General features: G+C 42.9%; 1 protein-coding gene across 1 annotated transcript in view; it reads right to left on the bottom strand.

Moving 5' to 3' along the window:
* LOC126278222 (uncharacterized) overlaps positions 1-17,198 on the bottom strand; it is a 67,152-nt gene extending 49,954 nt beyond the window's left edge. The window contains exon 1 of the mRNA XM_049978201.1: positions 17,065-17,198. Within this exon, the coding sequence (XP_049834158.1) occupies positions 17,065-17,125 (61 nt within the window). The 5' untranslated portion in view covers positions 17,126-17,198. The remainder of the gene's footprint in view (positions 1-17,064) is intronic.
* Positions 17,199-18,662: the final 1,464 nt, after the last annotated feature.

Below are 18,662 nucleotides of genomic sequence, written 5' to 3'. Positions count from 1 at the left end.
ATGAAAAAGTGCTCATACCTCATAATGTACGCGTTTTAGAGCTTATGTTTTTTCGCTTCGAATGATTGTGCCTGTCATATCCCTCAATACTGACAATTCCCTCCGGCACATCCTATATTTGCCCTAATGAGTTTTTAAGTGGTGTTGTCCTTGAACAGTTCCGTAGAATTCTAGACGTCGTTTTCTAATGTCTGCTGCCAGGTTTGACAATCTCTCTGCTGCTTTACGGGATTTCAGTCCGCGCGAGCCCTCCGTTTCTTCTCGCCCAAGAATTTTCTTCACAACGCTACGTTCATCCCTAAGGATGTTTTCCAGGTAGATTTTTAAGTTTAGCTCGAGTGCAAACCTGGTTTTGACACCGCTTTGCAGCGTCTATTCTTCGTATGTGTGCACAAGCACTGTTTGTTGTTCCGTACATGTCATGCGTCCTCCTGTTCGCTCTTGAGTTTCTGAGTGTCTCACCCATTTTACCTACTACCACTTTCTGTTATAATGTATTGAAAATGAAGTTGAATTAACGGATATACAAGACACACTTACTGATGAAGCAACACGATCAGTTCTCCTGCTTTCGAGGCAATCTCTGTATGTAAAAAGCGACGTCCTGAGTGACTGACTAACTCTGGCTGACTCATCATCGCCCAGTCCAAACCATTAAGGATAAAAATTTGAAATTTGGGGAATGTGGCGATGTTATACTGTAAGTGTTGGTTAAGAAGAGGTTTTTCGAAATTCCTAAGGGTGCGAAACAGATGCTGAAGAACTTTTTTTTAAAAAAAACGTCCTTATTAAGGCAGTTTTGGATCTAGACCTACGAAAATTGGTATTTGGTTTCTCGCTCAGAAATAAAGAAATGCGTGTTTCAACATTTTTCTAAATATCCTGTTGCGGTAAAATAGTGGTTGAAACCGTTTTTTGAAAATACATCATCATAACAGATCAGCTAAAGAATTTTTAAAGCTACATCTGTGAACATTGGTGTTTGAATTTCCGGTTAAAAATAATATAAATACGTATCTCTGCTCGAACAGTCTATGGGTGTGGTGGGGATTTAAGACGGTCGCGCGCCCTCAGGAGCTCAGTTCGTCAGCGCACCTGACGATGGTGACATGCCTGATCGCCGAAATATTGTGCCCGTTCTATGCTATGGACCGGTAGTACACCCGTGGACTGTTCGAGCAAGGAATACGCCAGGAGACACTAAAGAATCACAACGTATCTCAGTTTTTTTAAAGGTCCATTCGCCGGCGTTTTTCTTGCAGCTCGGTTTTCAGACGGTCCAATAACGATGAATAATATTCACCTGTAATAGTTTTACCCTTTTCCAGTTAGTCTATGAGAATTATCCCTTGCGAATCCCAAAAGAAAGTCGCTATAACCTTTCTGGCCGAAGGAATGGCCTTCGCCTTCTTTGGTGCAGATTCTCCCCTGGTAACCCATTGTTTAGATTGTTGTTTTGTCTCAGGAGTATAGTAATATATTCATGATTCATCCACAGTGACGAAAAGACACTGAAAGTTCTGCGGATTCCTCCTGAACAGCTGCAAACGATCCGTGCAACACTTCACACGATTTCGTGTTTGGTCAAGCGTGAGCAATCGCGGAAGCCATCTTGCAGATAGCTTTCTCATGTCCAAATGTTTATGCAAACTATTATATACCCGTTAATTCGAGATGCCCACAGCACTAGCAATCTCACACACCTAAAATCTTCTGTCATCCATCACCATATCATGGATTTTATCAATGATTTCTGGAGTTCTGTCCTACACAGGGCGTCCAGAACGTTCAGCATCGCTTGTGACCATACGGCCAAGGGAAAACTTTCAAAGCACTTATAAACTGTTCTAATCGAAGGTGCAGAGTCACCGTAATGTTTATCAAGTTTCTCTTTAGTGTCCTGAGGCGTTTTACCTTTCATAAAGTAATGTTTAATCACCGCACAAAACTCTTTTTCGTCCATTTTTTGAGAATCACTCGACTTCCTTGATTCACACGAGTTCCAAACACAAAGAAATAGACCAATATGGCTGAAACTTGGTGTGCGTTCTTTCCAAAGATGCTAATAACTGAACATGACCGCGATACGCTTCGGTGGTGCCATCTCTCAGGCTTTGCACGGATTTTTCAAACGCCCCTCGTGCGTCGTCGTCGATCTTGTGGCACAACCCGTACTCTTACACATTATGTAAAAGCCCTACAGGGGGAGGAAATTTTAACTGAAAGTCGCTGCCTGGTGTCGGCGGTTAAGTACGACGTTGCAGTGCGTGTGTTGTTACGAAGTACGTTGCTATGTTCCATCCAACAACACAGACACAGCAATTCCGTATTTATCTTCCGATGCCACCAGCGACTGTTACGGGAGTTACATAATGTGTTCGAGCACAGGTTATGACGCGTGAACGACAACATAGTTGTGGAAGCTTGTTACTGGCCGTCAGTCGTGCGTGGGTAGTCAAAGCGATTAAGGTGAGCGCTCGCGTAAAAGAGGAAATCCGGGTTCGAGTCCCGGCCAAACACATATTTTTGTTGTCGTCACTCCATTGTACAGATGATGGTTGTCCGTATTCGCAAAAGCGAAAAGGTTTCTTTCATAAACGAAAGCTATCCTGTTTGATGTGTTAATTTATATTCCCTTACGCAATTCATTTCGTGTTTCATTAACTCTTGAATTCTTTTATTTACAAAAGTTTCTACTCACCACCTCGTTCCAAGGGACTTCGTAAATAAATAAATTAATTAAGTAACTTTTCATAACTGGGATTCACAGTCATGTAAAATTTTTTGAAAGATATCATGTTTACGCCAGCGACTTGAAATTTTTATTTCCACAATTGCAGTTTCGGCCTTAGGCCATTATGAAGTGCAGATGTTTTCGCTTTAAGCCATGTCAACTTTATACACACTGACACATTTATATGTCGTTGTCATTTGCTGTTATATACATCCGTAGCGCTCCTAAATAGTGCGAGCACACATGTCCATATATCGCAAAACAGCAAAGTCTGTACATACTGCCGGCCGCGGTGGTCTCGCGGTTCTAGGCGCGCAGTTCGGAGCCGTGCGACTGCTACGGTCGCAGGTTCGAATCCTGCCTCGGGCATGGATGTGTGTGATGTCCTTAGGTTAGTTAGGTTTAAGTAGTTCTAAGTTCTAGGGGACTGATGACCACAGCAGTTGAGTCCCATAGTGCTCAGAGCCATTTTTTTCTGTACATACTACTTAGCAGCGTTTCGTACAGACTGTGTTGTTTTACGATGTATGGACATGTGTGCTGGCACTACTTAGGAGCGCTACGAATGTACATAACAGTCAATGACAACGACATACAAATGTGTCAGCGTGTATAAAGTTGTCATAGCTTAAAGCCAAAACATTTGCACTTGATAATGGCCTAAGGCCGAAATAGCAATAGTGGCAATAAAAGGTTTAACAGTCACTGGCGTAAACATAATGTCTTTCAAAAATAAATAAATAAATCTTTCACCGCCGTTAAGTTAGACGTTTCTATGTGCTTGGATTGCTGCCTTCGCGTTTCACTCACGCTATGACTTCACATCCCAAATGAACTACAGACCAAGACTGTCCTCCTACATCTTTCTCTAAAGTGTCTCGTCATTTTCGTATGCTTTAAATGGTTTTATGCGGTTATAGGCGCTGCAGTCTGGAACCGAGCGACCGCTACGGTAGCAGGTTCGAATCCTACCTCGGGCATGGATGTGTGTGCTGTCCTTAGGTTAGTTAGGTTTAACTAGTTCTAAGTTCTAGGCGACTGATGACCTCAGAAGTGAAGTCGCATAGTGCTCAGAGCCATTTGAACCATTTTTGAAATGGTTTTAAAACAAGTTGTTTCCAGGATGAACATTCACTCTGCACGGAAGTACACGCTAATGACAAACCTCCAAGCAGATTAAAATTGTGTCCGGTACACGGATTTAATACAACCACTGGATGCTTTTGCAAAAGCAATAAAAGATATCCAGCTACATTTAAATCGAGTTAATATGCCACAAAATGTTCAAACAAGTCAAAAATTTTGTCAGAATTCGGGGTACACTTGCTTCATAAATTAAGAATTTTTGCATCGCGTCTACTTTAAGACAATTCTTTCTAAATGAACTACTCAAGCGATTGATGTCTACTGTAAATTGTTGTCATGTACTTCACGTTTGCCTCAGTTTATCGTAAGACGACGTCTGCCCCCGGTAGCTTAGTGATAACCGGCACGGAAGCTCAGCGTGTTCGATCAGAGGGCTGCGTGCCCTCTGTAATAATAAAAAAAAAAAAGAGTAAAGGAATCAACGATCAACTTGAAAGGACGTCTTGTGACGTCCGCCCAAGCCAAACGCAACGAACTATATCGAACAGAAAGTCGATCCTAAGGAACCGGGATCTATTCCCGGTTGGGTGGGAGATTTTTCTCCGCTCAGGGACTCGTTTTGTTGTCCTAAACATAATCATTTCATCCCCATCGACGCGCAAGTCGCCGAAGTGGCGTCAAATCGAAAGACTTGCACCCGGCGAACGGTCTACCCAATGGGAAGCCCTACTCACACATTTTTGTTTGTTGTAAGACGACAATTTACATTACAACTGGACGCCACGTGGCCAGATTCTGTCCATTATAGCTAAATTTGAAATTTTGTTTCGACTACTAACCGTTGCAGAGAGCTTATTCATTTTGAAATCAATGCCATCTCTGTATTTATACTCCATAAATGAAAGACACTAATTTTTAATTATTTAGCTCACATTTTCATTGCAGTTTCATTTGTAAGTAACAGTTATATTCTCACATACTGAAGGTATTGAGAAAACTGGTAGTAATTCCGCAATTAAATCTAACACACCCGCGCCTGAATGGTTAGAACCTTCGACCTTTGCTTTATGAGGCAGAGAAGTGATTACCATCTGACGGTCGAGACATGAAACAAGTAACTTACATAGGATTTGTAAGTTATGAATAACCCATTATGCACGTAATGCAAAATGACGTGTGTGTTAATAGCAAATCATTGTTGACTCACAACCACTCAGCGTAACAACAAATTTTATAAGCGCTGTTAAGAATCTGAATGCTTCGTACGATTGTTTCCATCTAAAATTTATCCCAGTCGTAAGTGTTGTAAAGAAACAGCATGAACCTATCCGTCCTAGATTTCGAAGGTCTTGAGGGCCTGATTGGTCTGAGTAAATAATGAATGACATTCCATCCTATTTCCGGCGTGTAACCGGGATAGTTTTATTTCTTCTTCCGATGTTTCGGCTGATGACTTCCCACCCGTCTTCAAGGTGAATCTCTGGCAGAATTTAAACCACTTGACAGAGTGTCATGGAACCTGCGTCAGAGATAACACTGTTTACTCCACAGTACTGCGACATGCGCTGTAGTCTGTCAGCGGTTGACATTGAAGATGGCTGTAAGTCAACTGACCGTATTTTCTTCAGCATGTCTACATTCTTCAACAACACATGAAAAAAAAACAGAATTTTCATCACAATTCACTGTACATTACTTTAATAGTATTTACAGCAAGCCGTGTTTTTTTTGTCACGAGTTCACATATTATTCCTGTGGGAAAATACCTTATTAGTAGCAGCATTAATGCCAGGAAGGCAGAAGAGAAATGCCACTAACGTCAGTGAATTAGTGGATGGCATATGATTCTCGTAAAATGAGAAACAATTTCAGCACATATTTGAGTTGTTGAAGTATTGTCAGCAGTTCACTCACTGATTTTCTCATACATTTGAAGAATGACTATAATGTTTGCAGTTGACACAACTGCAGAAACTGACCTTTTATGTTTGTCTCTTTTTAAGTGGAGTTGTATATCTTCGCAAGTCTATTGTGACTTACTGAGAATTTAGAAACACTCGTGTTGCATCTCACTTTCCCTTTTTAGTCCGAAGAACTAATGTCGCTCATGAATGGAAATCTTGCGATTGTCCATTGAAGGAGCACTAGCGCTTCTTTGAAATCATTCTTGCCAGAAAGTATGTTTGCTGATGTTGAAAAACAGCTAAACGTAACTAACGCAATACAACGTATCACTATCTATCACAAAATATATTCCGATACAGTTCCACTCCGCTCGGCAACTGTCGCGCAACAACCAAGTGGGTACTGCTTGGTACTCTTTGTCAAACAGTTTCGCCAACTTAACTTAAACTAGTAATAAAATATACGAGCACAGGTGAAATAAATACGTGATTCAGTATAAATCGTTTCGTCATTGTTAGATCCGGGACAAATGGACATCCGGAATTACGTTTGAAGAAATTCAGGACAGAGCTACAGAATCATAACTGTCCCGAAGAAAATGTAGCTGATGGTCACCTTCCGGTAAGGTTATCAGTCGAAATAACATTCCAACGTCCGGGAAAACTTCAAGAAACACGAAGTGTCTTTAAATTGCAGTGAAGTCACTTTCTGTTCTCGAGTGTACATCATCGTACAATGAAGACCTGCGCTGTAAACACTCCAGCTGATAATAAAAGGCATTTATGATGAACACAAAACAAAGTGATCGTTATCTCGACTCAGAATTATTTTATCCCTAACGTGCCGATGTTATTTCGAATCAGCATTTACGTAGTTACTAAATTTGATAAACGTCAACTTCAATTAATAAAATTAAGCTATTTTTATAACGTTTAAGACTGTTAATCTCGAGTTACAACTTCAGCGTACCTAAAGGATATTGATCCTGAGAAGGTGAAAATTGCAGTGTATATTTATGCCAGAGGCTTTTCATTTTTTATACGCCAAAATATCATCAGTCGTCCGAAGCGCAATTACGATTCGTAATCTTACGTTTCAGAGGCGATGATACCAGAAATTCCAGTGAATTACTAAACACTCAGATGAGGTCCAAAGAGAAAAAAAATAATCACATAGAGAAGTTGTAATATCACGATAGGTTTGACTGAAGCAATTGGACGTGCTTTCGAACATTTGCGATGCATCAGCTGCGCAGTAAAAAAGCGCCGCCCGAAACGGTGCGCTTCGTCGTCTACTGACTGTACGGCCGTAACAGTGCGAATGACCTTCAGCGGTTCCCTCTGTATAATCAGACAGGCGGGAAGAAGGAGGAACGAGATAGGAAGATAGAAAAAGAGAGAGCGAGAGTTAGTCCGCGCCAGGTATTAGTGGAACCTAATTACACTTCCCCTCGCCAGGATACGATAACATTCACAACCAATTCCCGCATAATGAGCGCGCTGAGTAACCAGTTGTTTATTATGGCTGCGCTTGACGCGGCCCGCGCCACTCTTCGTCTCTCTCCGCTTTCCGCCCTTTCCCATCCTTCACCGGCCGCTCTCTGTCCCGCCTTCCCCACGCGGCGCGTTCGACCCGCCGAGCGCTATGGCTGTTCCCCCTAGCTCCTGGCCCGGCTGTCGTGTCCACCACAGCACTACAGCCTGACCTCGAATGCCTCTCCTGCAGGCGAAGGCCGCGGCGGCGTTGCCACGTCTAATCCTGGCACGCGACGGAAACCGCTGGCCCGCAGCCAACCCGCAGCCGCGAGGCAGCTTTCCCTGCCGCCGGCCGAGCTCAAAGGAAAAACGGATGTGGTCGACCAGGCAGGCGCCGACTGGGGCAAATTAGAACCTGCCAGACCGACTGCGAACCTAGACTTCCCATGGCAATTCAAACACCGCCCGCGGCGACAAATGTGTTTACAGCAGAGATTAGCTGTCTGAGCCGGGTGAGATAACAGCTGCGTTTGCTGGCAACGGGTCTCCGCCTCGTCGCGTTGGACCGTTCTCAAAACCCAGAAGCGTGCCCGTTACGTTGGAGAGTTAAATGCCGACCGGTTCGTCCATTCTTCCACACCTGCGGCGGATGCTCGGTGTTTTAAATAGCTGAGCGGTGTTGCAGGTAACCTACCGCCCCAAATGACGACACCCTCAGACTAGCAACCCAGTTGTAGACATGCACTTATTTTCCAAAATATAATTAATGCACGCTAAAAAGGCTATTATCAACGTCATCACATTTGTTCCAGCTTTTGTTAGCTGATGAAGAAGCTTGCGAAGGATCGACTAGCTTGGAAAGCTGCGTCAAACCACAACGTGGAAGCTTATAACCATTCTCGTATAACGTCAATTCACAATGGCCGTCACGCGATGTCACGTCAAAACATCTCACAATGTATTTCAAATGTCGTCATTCACACAGGCTGTCAGCAGACCATTACGTCACGTCACGTCAATGTTTCTCGGGAAGAAAGTTTCGACTGTTTCGTCTGCTGGTATAGGAATTCAACCTAATTTCGCCGTGTTACTCGTGTTACAATAGTGTGCTTCGTGCTTAAGTGTTTTATTAATCTTTATTTTATTAGTGTGAATGCAAATGTCCAATGACGACTAAGATATTTTTTACGATTGTGTGATATCCGAAAGCTAAAAAGTTATTTATGTTTTACAATAACAGGTCTAATTCCAACACTGTACAAAATAGGAATATTTTGAAGTGTACTCGTTAACCACCATTTTAGGCGGAAAAGTCAAGTCTAACGAAGAAGAGAATGCGGTTGTTTTTGTCGTCATTAATTCTGTACCAAAAAAGTAATGGATAAGATAAACATGTTGTATTTATTTCCTCATAAATATTGTTTGATATATATTCACCGCTAGATAAATGGCGATGTTTTGAAATACTGTTTCGCTTCTCAGCCGCAAAACTGATCAAGATCGTACATTAGTCATCGACAAATATTTTCGTTCTGAGTTCTTCGATTCCAACGAATTTTCTGTAACGGATGGTAACTCATACAATCACTTTCAGCGTTCGGTACTGGTCTTAGCGAACCATGACGTAACGCGACGCGGTGGATAGTGAGCAAATATCCTGATGTGACGCTGCCATGGCGTGACGTAACGTGATGGAAAGCGATAAACTAACGAGCGAACAGCGCTCTTGGTGGGGAAAGAGACCTTTCTCGGAAGAATCTTGCTACTGCCCTACGGGGGCACCAAAGAACTGTTACCTGTTACCTGTCTAGCAGTGTAGAGCGGCGTCCCGTGATTTACGTCAATTCTGTTCGCCTGATTTACCCGCGAAGTCAGCTAAGTTTGTACATTTAGTGGTGCAATTGGTAATTCAGAAGTGATAGAAAGGCGCACTAAGTCGCAGGAAAATGTGCACTTTACCATACAAGGTGTTTGCTGAGTCACTAGCGTTCGATTGTTTCTGACGTTTCCGATTAAAGAGTCGGCTCAAAGACATACCCAGTCAAAGGACTGCAATTTGTACAAAAGTCAACGTTGCTACAATAGAACACATGAAGAAGCAACATGAAACTAAACCTCTCCCCTCTCTTGTATAGATCCGTATTGCACAGCAAAACTGCAAATGTGAATGTGCTAAACAACGATGACTAATGGTAGATACATTTTCAGTAGCACCTAGTACTACAAAATAAGAAACTTCCTGAAATTTAGAGTGCAGTAGCTTGTACGAAGTGTGCTACCACATGTTAACTGGTCCACCGTGTCCTGTGTATCGGGAATGTTGACGATACGCCAGCGGCAGAGAATTATTCGCAAATTTTCCAGCCGTGCCACCGGGCCACAAATTTTCACATTTTATTTTGTACAGAAACGACAGTAGTCACCCTTTACAGATTTAGATGCGCTGAAAACGCATGTCAAGGTTAAAATTGTCTCCTAGCTCAGGGTTACAATTAAACAAGGTGTTTACATTTCTCAGTCACACTTAAGGGACTTTAAAAGAGCCACATACAAAGGCATTGTGATAAGGGTTCAAAAATGGTTCAAATGGCTCTGAGCACTATGGGATTTAACTTCTGAGGTCATCAGTCCCCCAGAACTTAGAACTACTTAAACCTAGGTAACCTAAGGACACCACACACTTCCATGCCTGAGGCAGGATTCGAACCTGCGACCGTAGCGGTCGCGCGCTTCCAGACTGAAGAGCCTAGAACCGCTCGGTCACTGCGGCCGGCGATAAAGGTTCCTCTGCCATAAGTGAGAGAGGTCTACACTTCCAGTACAATTTGGTAACACTGCTTTACGCCATTACTCATGTGCATATCGTCCAGTCAAGTGAATGTAGAAACCTGACGCGATTTTAATTGTCGTTTGCCACTGCTGCGTGCTCTTGTGCAGCGTTAGTTCATTTGTTATTGGAACAAGTGTCACTGTGGCTGGCAGCGAATGTTTGTGACATACACAGTGGTTATGGTTACTACAAGCGACACCACGAGTTGGGAAACGGGGCCAAATTTCTAGTAGTTTGCTGTCGAGATTTTCACAAATGTTTTATTAGTATCTTACAGAAACTAGCAGTACGGCAATAAACAGCCTTTTAAAAACGCTGCTAACGGCAATCAAGTAATTTATAGCAATAAAACAATTTAAAAAAATTAATGAACATTAGTAAACAGGCTACTAAAGTAAATACAGAACTTTGTTGATAAGGTGCGGTGAGGTAGTGAAGCTACCAACACCGCAAATAAAAAAAATTAAACAGGTCTCAGCAAACACATGATTAATGGCAATAAAAGGAATTTACAAACTTGAAGGAATTTAAAATTTTTTAAACAAAAGTGTCCTGGAATATCATTAGAACATAACAGATATGAGGGACCCGTATAGGGAGGCCACAAATCACCCACTCAGGGATGCTCAGGCTACGCAGAATACTGACAAATTTAAATTCGCCCGTAAACACAATTGCCACTCTCAGGCTGGTCACTGCACCGACTTTTAGCCAGCGAAAACTTGTTATAAGATGACTTAAGTTGCTGACAGAATTAAAGCTAAACTCGTGCAAGGAAACATTACACCACACAGTCCTGAATGAGCGACCACATGATCAACCAACAAGAAGCATGAATTTACTCATAACCCACGACAGAATTTTCTTGAATTACAGCGCCAACACCAAGAAACAAAATAAATGTTTAAGACAAAATGTACGTTGTTTTTTTATGTAGAATCTGATTCTGCAATAAAAAAATGGGAGTTCCCATCTGAAATTTTAAAGTTGCCTCCCGCCCCACCCCCAGGGGTTTGGGGTGGTGGGCTAATTTTAGCACCAGCAGATGTCTCCCTCGAAAATAATCAACTTTGGTTTCTACACATTGTTTTGTGTGAAGCTTATTTTTCGAGTTATTCTGGTTTGTCAACTTAAAATTTACTCCCTGTATAACGCGCCAGTCTGTTCATCTCTGCGAAACTACAGCAACTTGCATCCACTTTCACCTCTGTACTGTGGCCAAGCCTTGATACCCCTGTAAAAGTTGTACCTTTCACACTTCCCTCCATTAGAGACAAAAAGGAAAGAATTAATGAGAATATATCTTTTTTTATAACTGTTTTACTCGTATTTTTAAATGTCAACTTCCATCACTATTCTTACATGTAACTGTCTTATTTATCTTGCATAATTATCTCTGTGAAGAGAGAGAAAAAGATGAATTATGAATAGCACAATTGCAATGGTAAGCAAAAAAAAAAAAAAAAAAAATACGAGCGCTACTCAGTACGATACGGAATGCAACTTGGTGGCGCCGAGGATATGTGTCGTGGGAAGGAAAGTATACAAGCGGAGGAGACACGAATGGGGAATCACTCTAATCACGATAAAGGCGGAAAATGGGGTAACCCACTCGCGCAAACAATGGGTGCTGGAACCGAATATCTCAGAAAAATGAAACCAGCTATTCGCTTGGTAATGACGTATCTACACGGTCCAGCCTCATTAATGTGACCAACGCCTTTCTTCGACGTCAAAATCCAGTAACCGCTGACAAACGGCAGGTGGCAGCACAAGCAGTGAAGGGAATAAAAAGCGTGTCGGGAGGACGCCGAAAACAGTGCAGCCGTGTAATGCAGAAACGGAGCGATTTATCAGACGTCCTAAAGGGCATGATCATTGGCTTTTGGTCCAAGAGCGGGAGCATTTCCGAAACGGCTAAGTCTGAAAGCTGTTCACGTGCCCCCGTAGTTAAAGTATAACGGCGCTATCCAAAACTGGTGTCGAGGAAGCTGTGATACATTGCGGGCCATACATGACAGGCGTGAACGACGGCTGCGGCGTTGTGTATGGGCGAACAGATATAGACTACAACTGTCAGCAGTTGACCCACCAGATGAACCAATGCGCTACCGACAGTGTCTCTTCACAGACCGGTCAGTGTATGTTGCCGTGTATGGTGCTCTGCAGCAGACGCCTGGTTCGTGCACCCACGGTAACTGCTGTTCATGGGCGACAAAGGCTAAATTTCCACCGAATGGCACCAGGTGGTCTCTTCAGATGAGTCACGTTTTATGCTTCCTCAGACAGATGGTCCTTGGCGTGTACGTCATGAAACGTCTGAAAGCACACACCCTGTAACAATTGTCGATGCATTATGGTCTGGGGAATGTTTTCATGGCAATCCCTACATCTACATGGATACTCTGCGGATCACATATAAGTGTCTCGCAGAGGGTTCATCGAACCACCTTCACAATTCTGTATTATTCCAATCTCGTATAGCGCTCGGAAAGAACAAACACCTATATCTTTCCGCAGCTCCTCTGATTTCCCTTATTTTATCGTGGGGATCGTTTCTCTCTGTGTCGGTCCATGTCAACAAAATATTTTCGCATTCGAAGGAGAAAGTTAGTGGTTGGAATTCCGCCAGAAGATTCCGTCGCAACGAAAAACGCCTTTCTTGTAATGATGTCCAGCCCAAATCCTGTATCATTTCTGTGACACTCTCTCCCATATTTCGCCATAATACAAAACGTGCTGCCCTTCTTTGAACTTTTTCGATGTACTCCGTCAGTCCTATCTGGTAAGGATCCCATACCGTGCAGCAATATTCTAAAAGAAGACGGACAAGCGTAGTGTAGGCAGTCTCCTTAGTAGGTCTGTTAATTTTCTAAGTGTCCTGCCAATAAAACGCAGTCTTTGGTTAGCCTTCCCCACAACATTTTCTATGTGTTCCTTCCAATTTAAATTGTTCGTAATTGTAATACTTAGGTATTTAGTTGAATATACGGCTTTTAGATTAGACTGATTTATCGTGTACCGAATTCAACGGATTCCTTTTAGCACTCATGTGGATGACCTCACACTTTTCGTTATTTAGGGTCAACTGCCACTTTTCGCACCATTTCGTTTTGCAATTTGTTTTGATCTTCTGATGACTTTATTAGTCGATAAACGACAGCGTCATCTGCAAACAACCGAAGACGGCTGCTCAGGTTGTCTCCCAAATCGTTTATGTACATAAGGAACAGCAAAGGACCTGTAACACTACCTTGGGGAACGCCAGAAATTACTTCAGTTTTACTCGATGACTTTCCGTCGATTACTACGAACTGTGACCTCTCTGACAGGAAATCACAGATCCAGTCACATAACTGAGACGACATCCCATAAGCACGCGATTTCACTACGAGTCGCTTGAGTGCTACAGTGGCAAAAGCCTTCCGAAAATCCAGGAATACGGAATCGATCTGAAATCTCTTGTCGATACCACTGTCCACTTCATGTGCATAAAGAGCTTGTTGTGTTTCACAGGAAAGATGTTTTCTAAACCCGTGTTGACTCTGTGTCAATAGACAGTTTTCTTCGAGGTAATTCATAATGTTTGAACACAATATCGGTTCCAACATCCTGCTCCATATCGACGTTAACGATATGGGCCTGTAATTTAGTGGATTACTGCTACTACCTTTCTTCAATGTTGGTGTGACCTGTGCAACTTTCCATTGTTTGGGTACGGATCTTTCGTCGAGCGAATGGTTGTATATGATTGTTAAGTATGGAGCTAATGTATCAGCATACTTCGAAAGGAATCTAATTGGTATACAGTCTCGACCAGAAGACTTGCTTTTTTTTATTAAGTGATTTAAGTTGCTTGACTACTCCGAGGATGTTTACTTCTACGTAACTCATGTTGGTAGTTGCTCTCGATTATAATTCTGGAATATTTACTTCGTCTTCTTTTGTGAAGGCATTTCGGAAGCTGTGTTTAATACCCCTGCCTTGGCAGCCCTGTCTTCGATAGTATCTCCATTGCTATAGCGCAGGGCAGGCATTGACTGTTTCTTGCCGCTAACATACTTCACATACGTCCAGAATCTCTTTGGATTTTCTGACAGATTTCGAGACAAACTCTCGTTGTGGAAACTATTACAAGCGTCTCGCATTGAAGTCCGCGCTAAATTTCGAGTTTCTGTAAAAGATCGCCAATCTTGAGCATTTTGTGTCTGTTTAAATTTGGCATGTTTATTTCGTTGTTTCTGCAACAGGGTTCTGACCCGTTTTGTGTACCAAGGAGGATCAGCTCCGTTGTTTGTTAATTTATTTGGTATAAATCTCTCAATCTGGTCTACAGTTATATTATTAATTTTCAATGAGTGAAGATTGTGTCTCAGGAAGTCGTCAAGTGAATTTTTATGTGCTTTTTTGAATAGGTATATATTTCGCTTATTTTTAGAAGAGATGGGGATTACAATATTCAATCTCGCTACGACAACCCTGTGTTCGCTAATCCCTGAATCGGTTTTGATGCTCGTTATTAAATCAGGATTATTTGTTGCTAAGAGACCAAGTGTGTTTTTACAACCGTTTACTATTCGTGTGAGCTCATTAACTAACTGCTCAAAATAATTTTCAGAGAATACGTTTAGCACAATTTCGGATGATATTTTATGCGTACCTCCGGAATGCAACACGTATTTTCGCCAACATGTCGAGGGTAAGTTAAAGTCACCACCAACTATTATCGAATGAGTCGGGTACGTGTTTGAAATCAAACTCAAGTTTTCTTTGAAGCTTTCAGCAACTGTTTAATGTGAAACGGGTGGTCGGTAAAAGGATCCCTAGTAATTATGGAAGGCACAATGGATCAATACAAGTATGCGTCCACCCTTGGTGATCGTGTCTACACCTATATGCAGTTTGTTTCCGCTTGGCACGATGGCATCTACCGGCAGGAGGACAATGCAACACATCGCGGTGTACTTACGTGCTCTCAAGAGCACCAAGATGAGTTTATCATGCTCCCGTGTCCATCAAACTCCCCAGATAAAAGAGCAATCTAGAACCTGTGTGACCACCTCTGTCGGGCTGTTTGCGCCATGGATCCTCAGACGAGGAACACAGAGCAACTGGCCATGCCACCGGAGGCAGGATGGCTCCAAATCCCTGTCGATTCCCTCATTAACTCTTTTCCTGCACGCCTCGCAGTAGTCTGTCTGCAAGAGATGGTTATTAGGTATTTGACAGGTGGGCACGTCAATGTGGCTGGAGACTAAAGAAAGTGGTTGATGTCGGCGAAACCAAGAGTAGGCGAAAAGATGTCGAGCGTCCGTTCCTCAACACAGAACGTGCAAATCAGATGCTTGTCCACTCAGTAAACCAGGACAGGCCACCTGATGGAAATGCGGTGAGGCTAGGGCCTCCCGTCGGGTAGACCGTTCGCCTGGTGCAAGTCTTTCGAGTTGACGCCACTTCGGCGACTTGCGTGTCGATGGGGATGAAATGATGACGATAAGGATACACAACACCAAGTCCCTAAGAGGAGAAAGTCTCCGACGCAGCCGGGAATTAAACCCGGGCCGTTAGGAATGACATTCCGTCGTGCTGAGCATTCAGCTACCAGGGGCGGACAATTCATCTGATGACAGAGTGCAATGCTAGTGGAGGGACAAGCACCAGGCGACTCCTTGATGCCATGGAGAAGGGTAAATGAACCAGTCAGAGGAAAGGGACCCTGATGAGGAAACGATAGATTTGAAAGTTATAAGCGAAAATCATTCCGACGTCTGTGACAGTGGAATCATCTACTGGAAGCTTTCCATATTTTGGAAGAAGGCAGTAGGAGCCAAAACAAGAAAAAATTGTCTAGCAAACATAGGCACTAAAATGGTTCAAATGACTCTCAGCACTATTGGACTTATCTGAGGTCATCAGTCCGCTAGAATTTAGAACTGCTTAAACCTAACTAACTTGAAGACATCACACACATCCATGCCCGATGCAGGATTCAGACCTGTGACCGTAGCGGTAGCGCGGTTCCAGACTGAAGCGCCTAGAACTGCTCGGCCACACCGGCTGGCTGGGCACTAAAGTGCATACTTTAAAAGTTATGAACACTTACTCACTAGGGCACGTGTATCACAACATCAAAGATGAACTAGTGCTCATAGCTCTTAAGGTATGTGGCTTGGATAATTTTTTCTTGTTTTGGGCCATACTACCTCCTTCCAAAATATGGAAAGCATAGAGCTTGCAATAGAACAGCTCCACTGTCACAGATATCAGAACGACTTTTTCTTATAGCTTTTGACTCTCTCGTTTCCCAACTACAGTCCTTTACCTCGAGATAACGTATTTACGCTTCTCCATCATCCTTTAAGTTTGTAATAACATCTCTGGATCACCCTGTGTACCGGAGCACAACGTTCATCGCATGTTCCCGGTCACGGGGCTCCACAACAGACGACGCCAATGTGTGACCATGTTGGCCAAACAACATCGTCAGTTATGATTGCACTGGGCTTGGGATTATGAACGTTGGACCATATATCAATGGAAACGCGTGATCTGGTTCGAAGGATCAAGTTGCTTCTTACACCATTTCGATGATGGTGTCCACATTCACCGTCACCTGGTGAATGGTGCATGGGGGTATAATTAAATAAAAATGCAAATAATTTTAGTAGCTGTCTGTCCGGTTACTAAGTCTCTGGCCCTGTGTAGTATAAGTACGTAATCTGACTGCATAGAATAACAATAAAGAATGAAAGGAAATTTCCGTTAACACAAATGATTAATTAAGTCCCCAGCAACTGTTCTGTGTGTAGAAGTGTGATTCAAAGTACACATCTGGCACGGTTCTTCCTCGATACGACATGATATTTTAAACACCATTTACAATGAAGTAATTAAAAAAACAGAAATACTATAATTGCACATAGAAACCAGAATTACAGTCTAATACGTGAACACAAGCCGTATGCTTTGTTGACTGAACCTGTGACCAAGAGGCATTGTTATTTAGGAAATTTGAAATAATTTTTTTTTGTTACCTTCATATATATTGACGAAAAATACACTGTGATCATTGCAACATCCACAGTCAAACAGCATCTTCTGTCTCGTGTAACAGAATAACTGCCCACGACATACCCTCAACTAGTACTGCTATCGACGTCCTCTAAACAAGCACTGCCCACGACAACCTCTGAACTACAACTGCCCCTGTGGAGGCGGCTGAAAAATACTCTTCGGCGCTATCTCTGGCGCTGTGACTCAGTGTAGCCACCTTTCAATGGCTGTTCAAAGCATGCACCATTCCACAGATGCAAGACATTGGGAGAAATATCAGTATTATGCTGAAAGAGACGGTCACCTGGGCATCTATGGGGCCTGTAATAATAAGAGAACGCACAGTTTTGGACTATGTGAACATTATCACGTCCTATCTGCATGTTCTTCACGCTGGATGTCTTCCGCGGCAACGACGGCACGTTTCAGCAGGGTAACTCTCCGTGTCACAAGGTGATAATCGTGCAACAGTGGTTTGCGGAACATGATAGGGAACTCACAGTGATGTCTTGCCCATAGAATTCGCCTCATCTGAACCAAGTGGAACACATCTGGGTCACTGTAGAGTGGCATATTTTCTTCCACAAACCACCGGCCCATAATTAACGGAAATTGCGTGATACAGTCGTAGACATATGGTACCACATACTTCTGGAAATTTACCAAGGACTTCTGGAATCCTACTTACAATCGCTGTGATACTGCATTCCAACAGTGGATCAATGTGCTGTTAAGCATGTTGTCATAATGTTTTTGGTCATCTGTATATGTCCACAGCTTAATATTTATCTGGTTGTACAATATCCGATCAGAAGTATCTGGAAATTCTTATGTGATGCGGAATTAATCACTAGGTGTCAGGATAGGCGGACCCGCCAGGATAAAAGGCAGCGGTGAGTACTGTGTTGTCAGCAGAGAAGCAGTAAGAACGGAACGAATCGGTGAAAAGAGCTCAGTGACTTCGAACGTGAACAAGTCACTGGATGTTACCAGAGTAACTTTTTCGTCAGGGGTATTTCAACCCTTGTAAAGCTGCCCAAGTCGACTTTTGATTATGTGAAACAGAAACGGGTAGGAACAACCACAGCTGAAACAAGACCAGACTGACCTCCTGTACTGATAAGCAGGGACTGTCGATCGCTGTAGAAGATGGTTGTCAAAAACTCACGTCAAATCAGATGCAGGAAAAACCTGTGGGCTCTAGAGTTCTACATCCAGTCTATCTGGCACAGAGACTTTCCATACAACGATGCACAATGGTCGAGCAGTTGTCATAAGCCACTCATTTTCTGCTGTCAACGCTACATGACTCCTGGGGTGCTATAAAGAGCGACGGCGCTGGAGAGCGAATGACTAGAAACAAGTGATTTGGAGCATTGAGTCACTCTGCACACTGCGGCAATCCAACGGCAGTGTGTGGGTTTAGCGTAGGGCTGGATAACATTACAAGCCATAATGTGTAGTGCCAACAGCGAAGACGGAGATGGTGTTACAGTAAGGAGTTGTTTGTCGTGGTTAGGGTGTGGTCCCATTATTGCACCTAAGAAAACACTAAATGCAGATGGATATGAATATATTT

This window comes from Schistocerca gregaria, chromosome 6 (genome assembly GCF_023897955.1).
Source record: "Schistocerca gregaria isolate iqSchGreg1 chromosome 6, iqSchGreg1.2, whole genome shotgun sequence".
Classification (NCBI taxonomy): Eukaryota; Metazoa; Arthropoda; class Insecta; order Orthoptera; family Acrididae; genus Schistocerca; species Schistocerca gregaria.
This window is presented reverse-complemented; position numbering and strand designations above follow the sequence as displayed.